The 18700-nt window shown below is 31.4% G+C and overlaps 1 protein-coding gene across 3 annotated transcripts in view; it reads right to left on the reverse strand.

The window, feature by feature from the left end:
* The window catches only part of LOC145279739 (uncharacterized), a 454893-nt gene that overhangs the window by 143013 nt on the left and 293180 nt on the right, over positions 1-18700 (reverse strand). For all 3 annotated transcript variants that reach the window (XM_080131038.1, XM_080131037.1, XM_080131039.1), the window contains 6 exons: positions 12873-13019; positions 9974-10129; positions 7304-7477; positions 6833-6916; positions 4512-5822; positions 2186-2306 (listed from right to left, as the gene is read on the reverse strand). In XM_080131038.1, coding sequence (XP_079987164.1) covers positions 2186-2306; positions 4512-5822; positions 6833-6916; positions 7304-7477; positions 9974-10129; positions 12873-13019 — 1993 coding nt within the window. The remainder of the gene's footprint in view (positions 1-2185; positions 2307-4511; positions 5823-6832; positions 6917-7303; positions 7478-9973; positions 10130-12872; positions 13020-18700) is intronic.

Raw genomic sequence — 18700 nt, forward strand, 5'->3', positions numbered from 1 at the left:
TGACATGTATTGGATAGCTTTTAGAAATTGACTTCCAAACTAAACTGTCTCTGGCCAGATCTCCATTTATTCCTATTTTGCTCGAAGCCATCCTTATCATTTCCAATGGCAAAGTTTCACTTGCATACACGTACCTGACAGACACTTCCCTTAGTCAAGATTGGTAACTCTGTTAATTAGTATTCTATTACAAATATTCTACATGATTTATACTTGCGTAATAAGGTTATAGTAAACAAACCTCTTTTTATATATATATATTTATGTATGTGTATATATATTTGTTTAAAAATTTTTGCCTACCAAACTCCTGTCAGTTTTTGATCTACCGACATGAAACTTAATATATAGAGTATTCAAACCCATGCAAAACTTTATATTTGGGTTTTAACCAGGGAAAATGAGTGCGAAAGTGTGAAAATTAAAAAAAAATTTGCCAGGTGAAGGTCGAATGCCAGCATTACAAATATGCATGCATAACGTAATAGCTATTGGTTCAGGTTTTAAACTTTAGCCTTGCAGCAAGGAAAAAGTAAATCATAAGCTAAACGTTTTGGTTTTGATTCTCAGTGGTGGTAAGTCATTTAAAAAAAAAAAAAAACAAACTTTAAATCATTACTACATATTGGGCCCAATATAATAAATACAAAATCTGCATTAATCAAAATATATTTAAACGTATTTTATGACTGAGCAATGCCGGGCATCCTGCTAGTGTGTATATATATATATATATATATGGAACACTAGTGTCTGTAGGTATAAAGAATAATTATTATATATAATCGTTCAGAATATTAAAGAATGAGCACTGTCTAGGAAATAAAACTAAAAGGTAGTCAACTTGCATTTATGCAACGTTCATGACCTCTGCTCATTTGAACACTGTAGATTGTCTACTGTCCTCACTAGAATTTGGTATTTATAGTTAATTCCCTTCATTCCCATGGCAATTGTTTAGTGGCCTGGAGGTAAAGTCTTAACAAATGGAGTCAAAGGTGGTTTCATGGTTGGGTTTGAATTTCCTGACCAGTAGGAATTATCACCAAATATACTGATTGCGAAAGCATGGAACACTAGTGTCTGTAGCTATAAAGAATAATCATTATTTATAATTTTAATTATATATACATAATATAATGTATATTCTGCACATCCAAGTTCTCATATGTTTAGTGGTTTATATTTCTTAGACATACACTGGTTATCTCTATCAGACTTCCTTGGAAACAATTTACTTAAAAAAAAAAAAAAAAAGATCTGATTTGATAAGCTATTTTTAAATTGTGCACTTAACATCTGATTACATAAAGAACTGAAATTAATTTTCCATTGAGTCACTGTTTTAAACGGACAAAAAAAAATATTCATTTGTATATTTTTAAAGTTAAATAATTCATAGCACTTACAATGAGATTAAAACACTAACTTAATATGCATGATAGAAGAAAAACACTTGTTTTGAAAAGCTAGTTATAATGAAACAATTAAAAAAAGGGAAAAATACAGTGAAAAGTAAATTTTATTGACATACTTTTACAAGACTAATAATAATGAAGTGCAATACTTTTGTGGTTTTATATTTTAAAGAATTCAGTAAAAGAGACGTTTCATGGTCCAAAGAAATTTAGATTACTTTGTAACCCTCTTTCAAGTCCTAACTAGCATACTGATCATGTTTATGTGAGCAACATCTGAAATTCGCATATTGCTTGGTAAAAGGACATTTCATTAATTAGCTAATCGTTTTATTGTTTTCTTATTTTCAAATTACATAGCTTATCTATGAATACTTTTCTTTATCGTGGATAAATACTTAGCATTTTTTTGTGAAAAGGATTTTTCCAATCCTTTCTGGTCAATTTCTTCTGAAATTGTGATTTTGGTTTTTCTCAAATCCCTTGTTTAATCCACTGTATTTAAAAAGAAAATTGTTTTTTTACATTCTTTTTAACTGCATAAATTGAACAGATTCAACCAACTTTATAAAACTCTGAAAATTATCTAAAACTCAAATGATCCTCATTTTATCCAAACTTTGATACATTAAAAAACAAAAAACAACAAAAAGAAAAACTGCAAATTCAGTTTTAGAAAGCAATCAAACAAAACTCTGTTAAAAACAGAACATCGTGGTTAGATCAAATAATGAATCTGATTGGAGGGGGGAAAAAAACACACTTACTGCTTAGCCTTCTAGCTGGACTGGTTTGTTGGTCTGCAGTTTGAATTGAATCTAAACTATTCCCAAGATCGTTGAGTTCATCTATTTTCACACTTTGCGATGTATGGTCTTTTAAAATGGGCTGGAAATACAAATAGAATATCTCAGACGAAACAGTTATTTAAAGTTTCAGAGATGAAATCATCATACAAGCCAAACATTCTCAATGTTAATTTGCAATTTTAAACATCAGCAAATGTCTGAGAATGGCAATCAAAGGTTTAAAATAATATTTTGACACATAATAATTATAAAGATATTTAGTGCTTCTCTAGAATTTTCCCTATATTAAGTCTTTATGATGTACATATCTGTGACAAAGAAAATGTATTCCAAAAGTCATGTAAATTGATAGAGTAGCTTTATTTTTACAAAAGAAAATCAAATTTATGGCTAACCAAGGAGCAACTGCCTTAGAACATTTTGAAAGCAGGTTGAAGAAACAAGAGAGATAATTCCAAATACGTCAAACTTACAAAATTTTAGAAAGCTATTCTTAATATGCAGAGAACAAATTCAAGTTCGCTTAAAAATAGTTTTCTTATTTAAAAATAAAACTACTTAATTTTTATTTTTTTCTGTCATGGTTACATGCAGATTTTTTTTTCTATATTTTTGAATATGGGAGGAATTCCGGACAAACAGGAGATATTTTTTTAATTTATAAGTAAAATATATTGATGCGCAAACTAAACCAATTAAAATCCTCAAAATCAGAAGCACCACCCAATTTTGTCTTAGAAATATACAAAATAGGTTTTTCAAATTTTACTATTTGATAATTAACTTACGAAAAAAATTGATAGCAGAAATAAAACAAAAATAAAACCATATCTAATCTAAAAAAAAAAAAAAAAGAAAAAGTGAACTTGAAAACTCAATAGATCAACAATTGTTAGAAAGATAAATTGAAAGCAAAATGAAGTTGAAATTGAAAGTACACACGACAAGACAAATTTGAAGAGTTTGCAAAGATTTTACTTTATCATGTGGTTTCATTAGACTTGATATTTTGAAAATCCTTTTAATAAATTTGTGATTCTTTGTTTTACAGAAATATTGATCACAGAATAATATTTGGTGCTTGTTAAGATGGAGTTGACAAATCGATTTTTTTAAATATGTGGCTTTAAGCAAAAACAACAGTACCTACTTAATTTGTTATATTAAAAATAGTAATATATGCAAAAATTATGAAAATTCATTGAGTAAAACGTGTCTGTGTTTTTAGTAAAAAAAAAAAAAAGTCTATCACTATCAGCTTAAACAAAATATCGGCCATTACAGTAGTGAAAAGGGAGATAAGTATTCCCCTGTATTCGCAATCTTCAAGGTGTTCACTTCTAGGGAAAACAGCATTTCCCCCAATTTTTCATAAACATCACTTAACTATAAATAATTTTCTACTCAATGAATTTTCATAATTTTTGGATATATTACTATTTTTGACATGAGTATTGTTTTTGCTTAAAACCACATATGTAAAAATATTGGTCTGTTGACTATCTTAACAAGAATCTAATATTTTTCAATCTGATTAGCAAAAAGAATTGATGTTGCTCATGATTTAATTAAAAACACTACATACTTTTTCACTATGCTCAACTGCTGGTTTCAAGCTTTAACATAGAATAAACTAAAATTTTGGAAAAGTCTTTGAGTTAGTGTCTTATACATATGGTTTAAATTTCATTAAAATCGGATTTTGTTTAAAAAGGGTACTTTATATGTACAATTTAAATTTCATCAAAATAGTATATGGTTGAAGTTTTAAACAGGTGTTTACCTCCATAGCTCTCTTAAGGGAGCACTTAGATACTTAGAACTACCTCCATTGTTTTTCTTGTGGAAATTTTCATTTAGTTTTTGTGTACATTATCTAACCTTTCTTTCTATAGGGAACAAAAAAAAAAAAAACATTGATATACACACACACACACACACACACACACACGCACATATAGTTACTCTTATATATCCACATAAAATATATTTCCTTATAAAACTTTATGTATAGATTTTCAGCATTTACTTCTGTACTCAATACTTGAGCAGAGCAAGGTAGTAAGTTATAAAAACATATGCCAATTAAGCTACATAGAATTTTCTGTGTAATCCAAATGAGTCCTTACAAGGATGAAATGCAGAAAATTTTGTGTAGCTTAATTGCCATATTTTCATAACTTACTAATATATATATATATATATAATTATTAATTCATCTTTGGTCTATACAAGAATTGCTTAGTGTAACCAGAAAGAAATGAATTGAAATCATTTAGTTTACCTTTAATTTTTCCAGCTGTTTCTTGACAATTTCTATATCAACAGCAATTGGTTCCATGTTGTCTGTTTGGGTTTCTATGTTGGTGAGCCAATCTAAGACTACATTCTTGTTCTCTTCAAACTCTTTGCTTTTCTTTTCCCGCAAGCTAACATCCTCTTCCTTCATGGCCAACAGGAGGTCAAAATTGGTCCATCTCCGTTCAAGATCTGCAATAGCTTCTTTCACTGAGGATGACTCTCCAGTTTTCGGATTGGAAATCAGTTTGTTGCCTGAACTTACCAAATCTTGGACGCACTTCATTTTGCTGTCACGCTCTTTTGATACAGAGTCAACACGCTGTTTGAATATTGCAGTTGGCAGACGAGCCATTTCCTTGGATTCAAGCATGTCAATACTACTAATTAACCAATCGTTAGTAATCTGCAGATCTTGGTGGAATTGGCTTAGCTTGTCGGACACATCTTGCAGACTGTTATTTCTTTGAATGGCTCTGTTTTCTACAGAGGAGAACATTGAACTAAGGTCACTGATCTTTTTCTCAACCTTCTTTGCCATGTCTAAATCGCAGGTTTTCATCAGTTCGTTTGCAGCCTGTTGAACCGAATCTATGCTCGGCTTGTGACTGTCAATGTCATTCTTAATGGCTTTGATTTCATTCAACTGCTCAAGAAGGTTTTCTCGATATAAGCTAATAGGTCTCTCATTAACCAAGGCAACCTCAACATCACGTAGCCATAGTAAGAGGCTATCAATAGCCTCTTTGACATCTTGAGATTTTGTGAGAGCCATCTGAAGGGTATTATAACGGCCGTTGATCTCCTCATTCAGCGAATCACAGCGGAAGGAAATCTCTCGAATTATCTCGTCAACCTTTTGCAGTTGTTCGGGACTGGTGTCAAATTCTTGTAAGATGGTCGTCAAATCTTTTCCACAGTTTTCCAAGTCTGCAATCTGAGACTGTTGAGTAATTGTTTCGTTACTCATGGATTTGAGCTGCTCAAGCTTAGCTCTCAGCTCTTCTGGGTCGCTGGAGATGCCTTCATCTAAGGATGCTTCCAACTTGTTTTCTACAGCAGTTATTGAAGTCAGCAGCTTGTTACTTTGATCATGGAAGTCTCCCTGCTTCCGAACAAGGTTATTCAGTCGGTCACTTTGGTAGTTGCATCGGTTCTTCAAATCTTGATAACTATCAGAGCATTCTTTCAGTTTGTCTTTCACAAGTTCAGCTTCGATGACATCCATGGACACACGGCTCAGGCGGGTAGGTTTCAGCTTGTCGGCTTTGAAAGCATCAATTTCCAATTTATGAAACTGAGAAGAAAAGGATCATGGTTAATCATAATGAAAAACAAATTCAACAAATTGGATATATTTTTGCCTAGTTCTGGAACCTGTTCACATATTTAAGTAAGAATATTTTTATATCGTGATTGCAAGAGTTAGGAGTGGGTGAAGTCGGTCAAGACACTTCTTCATGAGTAGAGCAGTTCCACTGTTGACCAAGGCATGTGTACATAGTGCAATGATGTATAGAAGTGAGGCCTGGCCAAAGGAGATATATGATCTGCATTGTATGGAGAGCAATATGAAAATCATATAATGAACATGTAACGTGAGTCTTAAAGAAAAATTTAGATCTGATGACCTCAGAGGAAGATTAAATCTGAACAGTTTAGGAGATGTGAGCAGAACAGTTCATTTGTATGATTATGTTGAAAGAATGGAGTTCTCGAGTTAGTGAATGCAGACCAGTTTAGGGAGAAGGTCCAGTTGGTAGGGAAATACTAAGAAAAGCATGGGAGGAAATGATAAGGATGGACTTTAGATAAAGAGGGTTAAATAAAAACCTGGCCAGAGATAGGTTAGCTTGGAAGTTAATTTCTAAAAGCTGTCCGACACATGTCAACATGTAAAACAGAAAATAATAATGATGAAATATTTAACAGAAACTTACATGCTTTCATAACTTATGTTGATGGTATTTGTAAGAGAATTTAAGTTTTGATGCTAGCAGTTTTATGCTGCAGGCCTCCATGAGAAAGTACATCGTGCAACATTTCAACTGATATGGTCATATCAACCACTATCAGTTATCTGAAATGATCCAAAGTGTATCCCACATTGGTATTGATCACCCAAAGCCACGTGATAGGCCGAGAGAGGATCAGTTGATGACTACCTGATCCTTGTGGGCAGAACAAGTGAAATGGCAACATATATGAAAAGTTACAAGTTATTCATAAAACGTCTAACCTAAACATAAGATGATGAAAAATAAAAATGATGATTATTTGAAGAAAACTTATGTGGAAAATAATTACCTTCGCTTCTTCAATGTATTTTTGAACTGCCATCGACATGAAACGAATATCTGCCTGATGACCCAGCACATCACTGATAAAGTCCTGAAATTAAAGGAATACATTTTGTAAGTTTGAAAAACAAAAAAAAGTTGTATCTTAGCTAAATTGATTTTAGAACCCCACCCCTAAATACAACAAAATAAACCTTTTTCTGCATTAACATTTTTTTTTAATAGAAATATTTTTTAACTAATTTAAAAAACAAAATGTTTTGCACCCTAATATGTAGCTTAAAGGCTCTCTTGCAGAATGTTAATTAAACGATTTAAAAATTTCTTAGCATGTGCAGATAAATTTATCTATTGTATTTATAACTTGAAAATGGAGACCCTCAATAACCACATATTTAACTTGAGATGCTAATTAGATTATTTAAAAAATAAGATGCTATTTTCATGATGAAGAGTCTACGTCTTTTAAATCAATCACCTTATTTTTGTCAACTACAGATGTGAGACCATCCAAATCTTTGACAACAACTTTGAGTTCTTTCTCAGCAGTCATCATCCATTTCTTAAAGTTGTTCATCTCGTTTTCAAATTTGCCCAATTGTTCAGTGGCATTTTCCAAATGTTTCAGTCGATTTTCAGATGTCTTTAGAACCTAAATTGAGAAAAAGTGAAAAACAAGAACATGGAGGTTAAAAAAAAAGAGCTAAACATCAAAGATTTTAACTTAAAAACAATTTTTTTATATTAATAAAATTTTGTAGCTACTTGTATGCGCATCATTTTGAACACTTTCTCCCACCAAACCTACTATCAGACCATATACAGAAAACTGTTGTCATATTGGTTTGGTGAATCTGTCCCATTAGAAAGTTCTTGATACGGAACAGAAACATAAAATGAAAAGGGAGAATGAAAAAAAGTGAAATGAAATATCCTCTTGTCAATACAACGCACGAAATCCTTTTTTCTTTCTTTCCTCAACTTGCAAAAACTTGTGTATTCAATATTATCAGCATTCATTCTTGTTCTAAGGTGTTCAAAAAAAAAAAAACCCAAAAAACAAAACCCAAAACAATAATAAAAAAACCCCCAAAAAACTCAACGCTCATGCTTTAGGATTCGTCCCTTTTAATATTTTAAATGCAAATTAATGGCATACGTTCACCAATGAACGACCTACAAAATTACATTGGTCTTTTCTTCTTTTCTACATTTTCTGTTGTCATTTTATAGGCTAAGCAAACAAGGTCGTTTGCAAAAGTGATAACTTGTATTGCACATATATAATGTGATTGGCCCCCCACACTTTCTTCTCTGCAACCTCTCTCACAGTTATTTTTTCTATAAACACTATTATGGCATGTGTTCTTCAGAATTATCTGATCTCTTATCTGCTTCTTTTGTTCCTGCTCATTTGAACTGTTTGTCTAGTGGTCTTCATTAAATTCGTTGTTTTGATACCTCATTGTAATACAGCTTCCTATTCCAGTAGCTTCTTTCTAATAATGACAAGTTTATGGAACTCTCTTCCTGCTAACTGTTTTCTCCTTCCTGTAGCCACGGTCTTTTCAAGAATAAGGCCAATAGGTATCTCCAATCTTTGCAATAATCATCTTTTGTTCTTGTTAACTACTTACATCAAGTAGTTTCATGACTTGTTTGGAGTGATTTAAAAAATTCTTGTTTCAACAGAATTATATATTTTTGTATTTTATTTATTAATAGCAGTGCGGGTGCCCAACCTTGCTGGTCGTAAAATATGCTTAATATATCTTAATATATTTTAATTCATGCAGATTTCATATTTATTTTTACAGAGCCAATTCTCTATTAAATATTATATTGTACCTAATATACGGTACGGATTTCAAAAGTAAAAATAAAGACTTCGGTGCCATCAGCTTGAATCGAAACCAAAACATTTAGTGCTCCAGCCGTGTTCACTACTGTTTGAGCTAACCCAACAGACAGATAAGTTATAAAATTACACCACTTAACTATGATTAGTTTATGCATGTGCAAACTAATAGAATAAAAAGAAATTTGAAAGCATTTAAATTTAATGTATAGCAAGTCATTTTTAACTGGCTTTAAATTTTTCTTAGCAAACTCCCTTGTACTCAAAGATTGAAAATTATATAAGCTATTTATATCTAATATTTATAAATTATTTGAAGTAAATATAAAACTATCCACTTTTATTAAGGTAATGTTTTAATTTTTATTCATAAAATTATTAAATGTAAATAACTTCACGACTTCTGCATATGTCGAAACTCTGCAGAATAAGTTCTTTCCAGTTTATCTGTACTCTTTGTTGGATTATTAACAATTCTCTTTATATCATTTTTACAGATTTTTAATGTTTTTTTGAGAATTTAAATTAATTTTCAATAAGATTTTTCTATTATATATATATATATATAATAGAAAAATCTTATTGAAAATTAATTCAAATTCTCAATAAAAATTTGAATTAATTTTCAATAAGATTTTTCTATTATATATATATATATATATATATATATAATAGAAAAATCTTATTGAAAATTAATTCAAATTCTCAATATATATATATATATATATATATATAAAATAAAAATTCTTCTTTTATTAATATTATTTCTTTTCTTTGTACATATTTGTGAATTATTCCATGGATTTTGGCCTTTTGGATTATTTTGGACCATCTTCCAATTACGTGATTTCCTTGGATTTTATTTGTGCAAATGGAAACAATTAACTTTCTTGGAGTTATATTTTTGGATTTTACCATCATTGGATTATTCACCTTTCACCAGACTATCCATTCACGTGTAATCACCTTTTTCTTCATCATATTCCCTCTGCTTCACTTTTTGTTATCAAGTAAGATCTTTAACTTACTTGTAGTTTCATCAAATACTTTTGTATGCAAAATCCGATCCCGCATTTTGCTAATTCCTACCCTCTGATGAGGAAGAAAGTATTTCTTTGAAACTCAGCAGATTAAGGACTATCCACTTATCAAGTGTTTCCTTTTCAGATTAAATATGTTTTTAACTCTTTTTCAAAGTGTTTTTTTAACATGTTTTATTAACTGTTTGCTCTTATATATATATATATATATATATATATATATATATATATATATAACAAATAAACATACCTTTTCTAGAAGTTCCTTGACATTAGATGATACAGCTTTCAGTTCCTCAACCTGTTCAGGTGTAATTTCTTCTTGATAATGTTCCAATATCTGTTCAGCTTGAAAGATGTGGGACAACACAGGCTGTTGATGACTTACAATATCTTCATGTTGACTCTGAGAGAAAAAAAAAATATGAAAGATAAAAATTAAACTGGACAAATTTATTATTTTCAAAGAAATTTTCTATACCTTTATCTGGAATGAAAGAGGAAAGTTTTGTTTTTTACAAAACAAATCATGATTCCTGATTTATGTAATTTTTTACAAAACAAATCATGATTCCTGATTTATGTAATTTTTTTTTTTAAACGAAAAATGTTAAATGGCTAAAATTTTAGTTTCTTGCTAAGGATTTGTTTCAAATTAAATTCAGTTCAACGTCCATATTACATGCTGGCATTAGTTAGACAGCTTTCAGAAATTGACTTCCAAACTAAACTATCACTGGTCAAATCGTTCGATCATTTCCTTTTATGATTTTTTTTGGCTTTCCCCATCTGAACTGAAGCTGTTATCTCAACTGTTCTACATCTACTACTCTAAAAACTCATCCATTTTTACAATGTGGCCATACCATCAAAGTCTCCTGTTCTACACAATCTCCATATACAGTTCAATCCTTTGAGATCAGATTTAAGCCCGTCTTGAATACTTGCATTACACATTCATTGTATCATTCTCTCATGTCTGTACACATGCCTGATAGACTCTTCTCTTCACTAAGAAAAGTGACGTTCTGTTCATTAGTAATGACAAAAGTTCCCTGGACTAACTTCATCCATTTCTAATTCTTGCTATCACACTAGCACAGATCCGTGTGCTCCAATGGTATCACCCAATAAAAAGTAACTTTTGAAAAAGATCATTAGCCTTACCATCCAGATATACTTGCTCCATTTATGATTTCTCATCCATTTCCATCATCTTACACTTCTTGCACACAAATCTGTTATACTCTCTCTCAACCTTGTTGTATACCCAATGCTTTCACGTATCACGAAGATAAAGTTGCATCAATGTCTGTTTACAAATCATCATCAGAGCGTTTCACTCCATCCATCATCAGGCAGTATCCGGGGCACCCCTCATGTCCACATCAGAGCATGCCTCGCTTAGAGGACAGTCTGTGAGGATGTGTATGATCATCTGCACATCGGCACCACAGAAATACCAGGCATCCTGTACATAGCTCCATTTGTGCAGGTTGTTTTGTATTTTGGCAACCTTCACTTAGGCCTGGTATGACGTGACTGTCTAGAGGATCGATATTGCTCCCCATTGGGGAGATCAAGACCACCTAAAACCCTCAGTAAGGATGGCCAATTATGCTGAGATTGTTAAACGTTGATTGAATCCCGGACAGCGGCGATGACCTATCAAAAGGTAGGAGTTTGATGTGTTTTGTAAAAACAGACATATATTTTATTGCTGAGAGAAATGACAGAAAATGTCAGAATAATGTGGAACGAGATCATGCACTCGTTGGCCTGAGGAACACCTGCTCAGACGTTCTGGCTTTCTGAGTGACAATGTTGACCTGTTGGGGGCGTGGGAGTGGAAATTGAGTTTTGATTCCAGATACACAAGCTATCGCAGGTCTGGCAGGGGTGCACACATGAAAAAGAGTTGGAAATTCCCCATTTGACGTGTTGGATTCTGGTTGATCTGGTGGATTGCCCCGACCAACCCTTTTACCTTAGAACTTAAGCAAATGCTCAGGCCGATTTTGGCAGATTAAGCCAGACCTCCGGGGAGAGAGAACCTAACCAAGAGATATCACCCCTACCCGGCCATCGCCACCACTACCATCGTGGAGAACGAAGAATAAGATTTGGGAGAATCTTGATGTTTCTGGTGTAATTGAACTGAACGATGTACATATGTAAAAACTTGTAATTTTTGTGAAATTAACTTTTTTCTAGTTAGAACTCCCGAGTCTGTTTTTCTTTTTCTGGCGTGCATGCGAAGCTAATTGATTTTCAGTAGAAATCAACACGAAGCCTGAGACGCTGAGCATTTATGTGAAGTCCTCTCGGAGATAGACGACCAACGGCCAGACCAGTTCAACAGGGTCAAAAGTCATCTGCTGACCTGGGCGAGAGGACCACACTGGTTGAATGTTACAGACTCTTTCCAAGAGAGTTCTGAGCCTGCTGAAAAGATTTTTAATACCAAAAGCGCCTTCTTGTTGTTGTTGTTGTCTTTGACTGATTCACTCTACAAACACCAGTAGAAGGACGCTGGTATTGTCAACTTTATGAATGCTTCTATTTACAAATATATATTCATAACATTGATAATTAAAGCCAGTGTATGAAATCAATAATTATGGGTAAGAAATAAGATGGCCTGATAAGTTTTGTTTTTGTTTTATTATTTAAAAGAAACACTTCTTTATTTTAAAGAAATGTTTCTTTTAAATAAAACAAAAACAAAACTTATTTTAAAGTTATATAATAAAAAAAAAGATGAGAAACTTTGCATGAAAATGAAAAGATTTTGTTACTTGACATCTTTCTATAAATCCAATATATTAAATAAATGGATCAACCATAGTTGATGGCAACCCAAAGGCTATCTTCCGTTTTCATTGGTTACTACACCAAAATGTACAAGAAGGTGCTACTCCTTTCTCTGGATTGTTTCAATTACCATTGACTCCCACCTGATAATGCAGAATCTTTAGCAAGGAAACATCAAATACGATTCAAATCATTCCAATCATGCCAAATGGATTGATAATGCATTATTTTCATTCCTCCAGTGATCAATTAAGGGAAGATCATCCATAAAAACATTCAACTTCACAGACTACTAGTTGGTTAATGACTACAAATAAAATGGATAAAGTTATTACCTTTTGTGCATCTCGCTGTTCAACAAGTTCTTTTAAGTCGCGACTGACTGTCGTATCTTCTTTGAGTAACTGTTCAGTATCTATAAACCAGTTTAATTCAGAGTTCAGCTCTTGCATGAGGCGATCATAGGAATCAGGTAAACGGCCCTAAAACACAGGTAGGATAGATGACAATTAAAAAAAACAAAAAACAAAAAAAAAAACAAAAAACATTTTTCAATTTAAATCTTTTATTCAGTTATAGATAGATATTCTACTAGCCTAGAGCCCTGGATCAGTTTTATTTATTTCTATTTTAAATAAGTCTATTTGAGTAGTTCTGCAAATTTGGGGGTGGGGAAAGTAACCTGAAAGGAATGCAATTAGGTGGATCATTAGTTCTGTCCCACAAAATGGAACTGTTTCCAAAGAAAAAAGAAAAACCATTAAGAGTGCTGATAATTGGGTGCATCCTTGTTCACCACAATAATGTGCCTGTAATTCAGATATTGGATTAACCATGTAAAACTGGCAGTGATAAACTTGTTTGTTGTGTCCAGAAAATGAAATTCAAATGTTGAGAGAGAGAGAGAGTAAGTGCAATAGAGAAAAACTTAAGAGCAGATAAAAACATTTCATTGAGTGCAGCAGGCACAAGTGGTTCTTTTAAGCAGAGAAAATGAAAATAGAAACTAACAAATGTGATTTTTATAATTTAAAAATTTTTGGTACTTATTTAGAATTACACTTATTTACAAACAAAAAAAAAAAAAGGAAAGAAATACAGAAAAATCTATGTATATACTCATCACATGATATTTAAAAAATCATGTAAATTGATCATGTAGTTTTTTTTTTCTTTTCTTTTCCTGCTTAGAAAATCAAATTTTGTGACCAAGCGAGACGTAGGATTTTTGATTAGTCATGTTTTTTGATCAAGTATAAATAATGGGGAGACAACTTAATTCGAAATATTGAGATTAAAAAATGATATAATGAATACATCTAGTGTTAAAAATTTCTAAAAATCGTAAATTTTTACTTTGTAAATCTAAAAAAAACTTGATCATTTTAAGTGATTTTCAAAATATGACATTTTCATTCTGTGATGAGTACATATATAATGAAGATTTTTCTGAATTTTTTTTTTTGTAAATAAGTGTAATTCAAAGTAAGCACCATTTTTTCCTTTTAATAAAACTTGAAATTCATTCAAAATTAAACTGCGTATAACCAGAATTAATTTTAAGTTTCAGATTATTATTTCTTATTTACTGGGCATTCTCCCACTAGTTATTATCAGTGATAACTCACTGCAGAAAACACACAAACAAAATTAAAAAAAATTAAAAAAACAGACAGGTAGCATTCCCTGGAGTCCGAGTGACAAAATGTCTTCCCAGACTTCCAGTACTTGCAGCTGCTTTTGATCTTTGTATTATCGCAAATTCCTTTTAGCATCTAGTTCTTACTAGTAAAGGCTATTGGTTTCTTTCTGGAATTTGAGTGACAAACGTGAGGATTCCAATACTCTCTGAATTTCCAGTGGAGGTTTGGATTGTGCTCTCCTTTTTGTCTTCCTATTCTTTCAAACTCTTCAAAAATATTTTTTATTGCATGCCAGCATTCTTTTTTTTTTTTTTTCCTTTTATTATCTACTCACTACAGTTTTTGCACAGGTCATTAGTGCTATTATCACTTATATGCTAAGACAATTTTATGTCTGTACATACATAATCACCCTCCAACACTTTTTAAAATATAGTATCACCTGATGATGATTAATCTGATGCCAATAGAGTTAAAAATCCTGACTTCACCCATTTTTAAATGAATTGTTCCAAAATCAAATTAGGTCATATCATTGACTAAAACCATACAATTTTAAATACATTCATTTCGAAAAGTGACCTTGTTTTATTGGTTTGAAGAATGTTTAGATGAATATATATTTTTTTTACTGTAAGAAGACAATATTTGTTTTAACACGATTTCAATTGGTATAATTTTAAATGAATAGCAGATATATTAGTTTTAATCATTTAAATATTTAGCTGACAATCGTAATTATTTTTATGGAAAAAAGTAATTTGTTCTAAATAGCATTGACTCAGAGATATTTAACTATCTAAAAAGGAACATTATTAGTATTAAATAACAGTACATTGTAGAGATTAATGCAGAAGGCACTGTGGAATTTCTGTTAGTTATTCATTTATAAATATATTTGGGGATTGTGTAGTGAAACCAACAAAAAAAAAAAAAAAAAAAAAAAAAAAAAAAAAATTACAATAAATAAATATTACCATAGCCAGTAAAAGTTACTTTTGTACCTACCTGGCTCATTTTTGTGTTTTTAAATAGTTTCAACTGTTCTTTACTTCAACTCTAATATTTGTTTTTTTTATGAAATGTTAGCAAAAAAGATGGCCTCCGATACATGAAAAAATGTTAGCAGCCATCTTTGCTGGCTAACATCTTGTAAAAACCGAATATTTGCAATAAAATAAAAAAAAGAACATTTAAAACTACTTCAAAACACACACAAACTAATTATCCAGGTAAATAGAAAAGTAACTTATTGGCTTTGGTAACATTTTTGTATTGTATATTTGTTTTTTTTTCCCTTAGTTTTTTATTGGCTTACCCGCACAATCTCCAAATATTTCCATATTTTTTTATAGTAACATTTTGTTAAGAGAATACATGAAAAAATATTTTCAATTGTTAATAAAAAATAATGCTTATTTTATGAATTGTTGCTTTTCTTTGGTGTTAATCACTTCACTTCTAGTTAGAAACTAGAAGGACTTTCCAGCACTTCATGAAGGAAGATTATGAACAAAATAGCAATAAAGGTTTGAATTTGTTTTATTTAATTTGATTTTAGCAATTTTGTTTCTCTGGATTCAATAACCGTAAAAATATAACCTTCTGAAATATTCCAGTCCTTTCAAAATTACAATATTGAATTGTGAATATTAGGCACATTTCTCTACACAAATCTAAATAAATATTAATCATATCTAAAAACAATTCATTGAAAAACAATTATATAAAAAAATTTATTAGAATTATTTAATTTTTAGGTATTTTAATGTCTTTCAAGTATTTAAGTATATTTTATTATAGTGATTGTGATTATACTAAAATGTCTAGTTTTTCCCATTAAATACAAATTTAGAGATTAAATATTATCAATGCATTTCTTTTTAATAAATTCTGATGAAGGTACAAGATGAAATATTTTTATTAGATTTATTTTCTTTAAAAAATTATTTAAAGAAAGGAAACATTAAAAAAATTTATAAAACTAATTACATTATGCTTATAATTATTACTATGCTTATAAGAAATACTGTATAACTGTCTCTAAGCCTATGCTGCAAAAGATCTAGATTTCAAAATCCTATGTAATATACCCTTTGTGTCAACCAACAAAATTATTATCAACCCTGTCAAGAATCAAATGCTACTGAATGATGGTAGCAAGTGCTCACACAAAGAGTAAACCTGTATTCAAGTAATTAAAAAGCAATGCCACAGTAAATTTGCAGCAAGTCCATGAATTACGACATTCCCTACTGCCATCAGTTTCTACTAAATTACATGACAACAACTAAGCATTTCTCCCAACTTAACATCGGACTTTCAGCATCAAAATGCCTCCAAGAGCATTAATCCTAAATTCAAAATGTGCACACTTATATTAACAGAATTAATACAACAATCATGTTGATATACCAGTTTTTATTAGATCATCAAAGTTAAGCATTGTAGAGCTTGGTCAGTACCAGATGGGCGACTATTTAAGAATACCAGATGCTGCATGTGGGAGGATAACAACACCTCTCTGCAAAAAATGTCATCTCCCATGACTGCCATTATATATATATATATGTGGCTGGAAACCATTTGTGAATTTAATATTTTCTAGAAACCTTCTTGTTTGGGAGGAAGCCAATACAACCTGATCCGGGTAAATGCCACACAAGGGTCAGGTGCAGGATTGAGTACACAGCATTACTATTGAGGGCATAATTTCAGGCCAAACCAAATTCCCTTTGTCACAGGTCAGCATGGTAAAAGGCACAAGCTGAGAGTGTCCTAATTTGACATATACTTGACTTGTGACAGCATTAACTGAGTTGGTTGAGCTAGCTCGCTCCCTTGAATTTACTGAGTCCCAAATGAGAGCTGATCAAGCACAGTGGTCCATTGCCAACATTAAGACAAGTTATAGCTAATTTCCATTATTGAACACCAGAAATATGCGGATCAACAAGGAGTTTTGTCTCTTGTTTCACCATTCTACACATTTTGAGTTAGCCACCATTTCTTCCATCCCCAAAAGGAAACCAGATTGATGGCTTTTGTTGAATTTGTCTCCATGCCAGAGAGCGTGACCAAACCAGCAAACATGTTTTGGAAAAAAAAAAAAAAAAACTTGCAAAAGGGAAGGTATTTGGCCCTGTACACTGACCACCACATTAAAGATAAACTGCTAATAGTGAATTCTGAGGATGTTATGCAGACAGTTTGCAGCTCAAACATGCCAGAACTCACGTTGATAGTTATAAACAAAACTTGATACTCAAATCTTTGAGACTAGCTTAATTGCTTGTGTGGACCACAATCAAAATTATAAGTGATAGAAAACAAGACAAGCATTTGCCAGCTGTTGTGTTGATCATAGGTCTTGGGTATATGTGACAGCATGCAAGTGTGCGTTTGTGCAGAAGACAAAAGTTAAGATTATAACTTTTCTTTTTAATTACTGGATTATTTTATGAAATAAAAACTGAGGAATGACAGTGATACTTTTTGTAAGAGAACATTTAAATACAATCAAGATAAGAATTCTTGGTGATGTTATTAAACATAAAATAAAGCTAATAGATGTGAATAAGTGACTTATATGAAAACAAAATCAATGTCAGTTTTTTAATTTATTATTGTAATAAAGAGTGATATATATTTCATATGTCTATCAAAGCAGGTAAAAGACAGGTAAATGTATCACTTTACAATACTGGAAGTTTCAAAAGTCTAGACTTGGAATATCTCCAGAATTTAAATTTATTAATATTTTAATGAAATTATTTTATTTTAAGATTTTTATATAAAATATGTATAGCATAACACACTATAAATCTCTTTATAGGAAGATAATTTTCATTTGGTTTATGGCACATCAACCACCCATGGGTTATTTAATGTTGCATTAAGTTGTTAAATATAATTTTATAGATAGGATAATTATTTATATTCCTAGAATATATTTATCTAAGAAGAAAGTTTCATAATTAAAACAGTAACATTACTTCCGGTATGGGAATTCTACTGAGAGAAGGAAACATTTCTTCCAGAAAATACCACGATAAGAAAATCAGTATTTTCAGAAAACATTACTCTTTCGCATTGGTAATCTTTGTTTTCAACATGATTGACCCTCAGCAACTGCTTTCTAGTATTGATTTGGGGAGGAAAATATAAATGAAAAAATAAGGTTTTGATTTTTTGAAAGAATCAGATCAAATAAAATGGTTGAGGATGAACTTACAGATAGTAGGGTATTATGTGACTAGGTGATTGATTGAATTAGGCCCCTCAAACCTCCTGCCTAGCCAAAATAAGGGCCAAGGTAAACTAATGCTTAGCCACCAGGATCCTGTCTTACGACATCATGGGTCATCACCCATGGCTAACATTGGCTCCATTTTCGGTGTGTGGTACCTCTTTACATTGGGTTGAAGTCAACGAATTTGTGGTTCCACCGCCACTGACGGCAGATATAAAATTAGGTTTCTATACATGTCTGTATATTCGTATACACAGAATTCACTTCT

The sequence above is a fragment of the Euprymna scolopes genome, chromosome 7, assembly GCF_053919585.1.
Source record: "Euprymna scolopes isolate OS-2025 chromosome 7, ASM5391958v1, whole genome shotgun sequence".
NCBI classification, from domain to species: Eukaryota; Metazoa; Mollusca; class Cephalopoda; order Sepiida; family Sepiolidae; genus Euprymna; species Euprymna scolopes.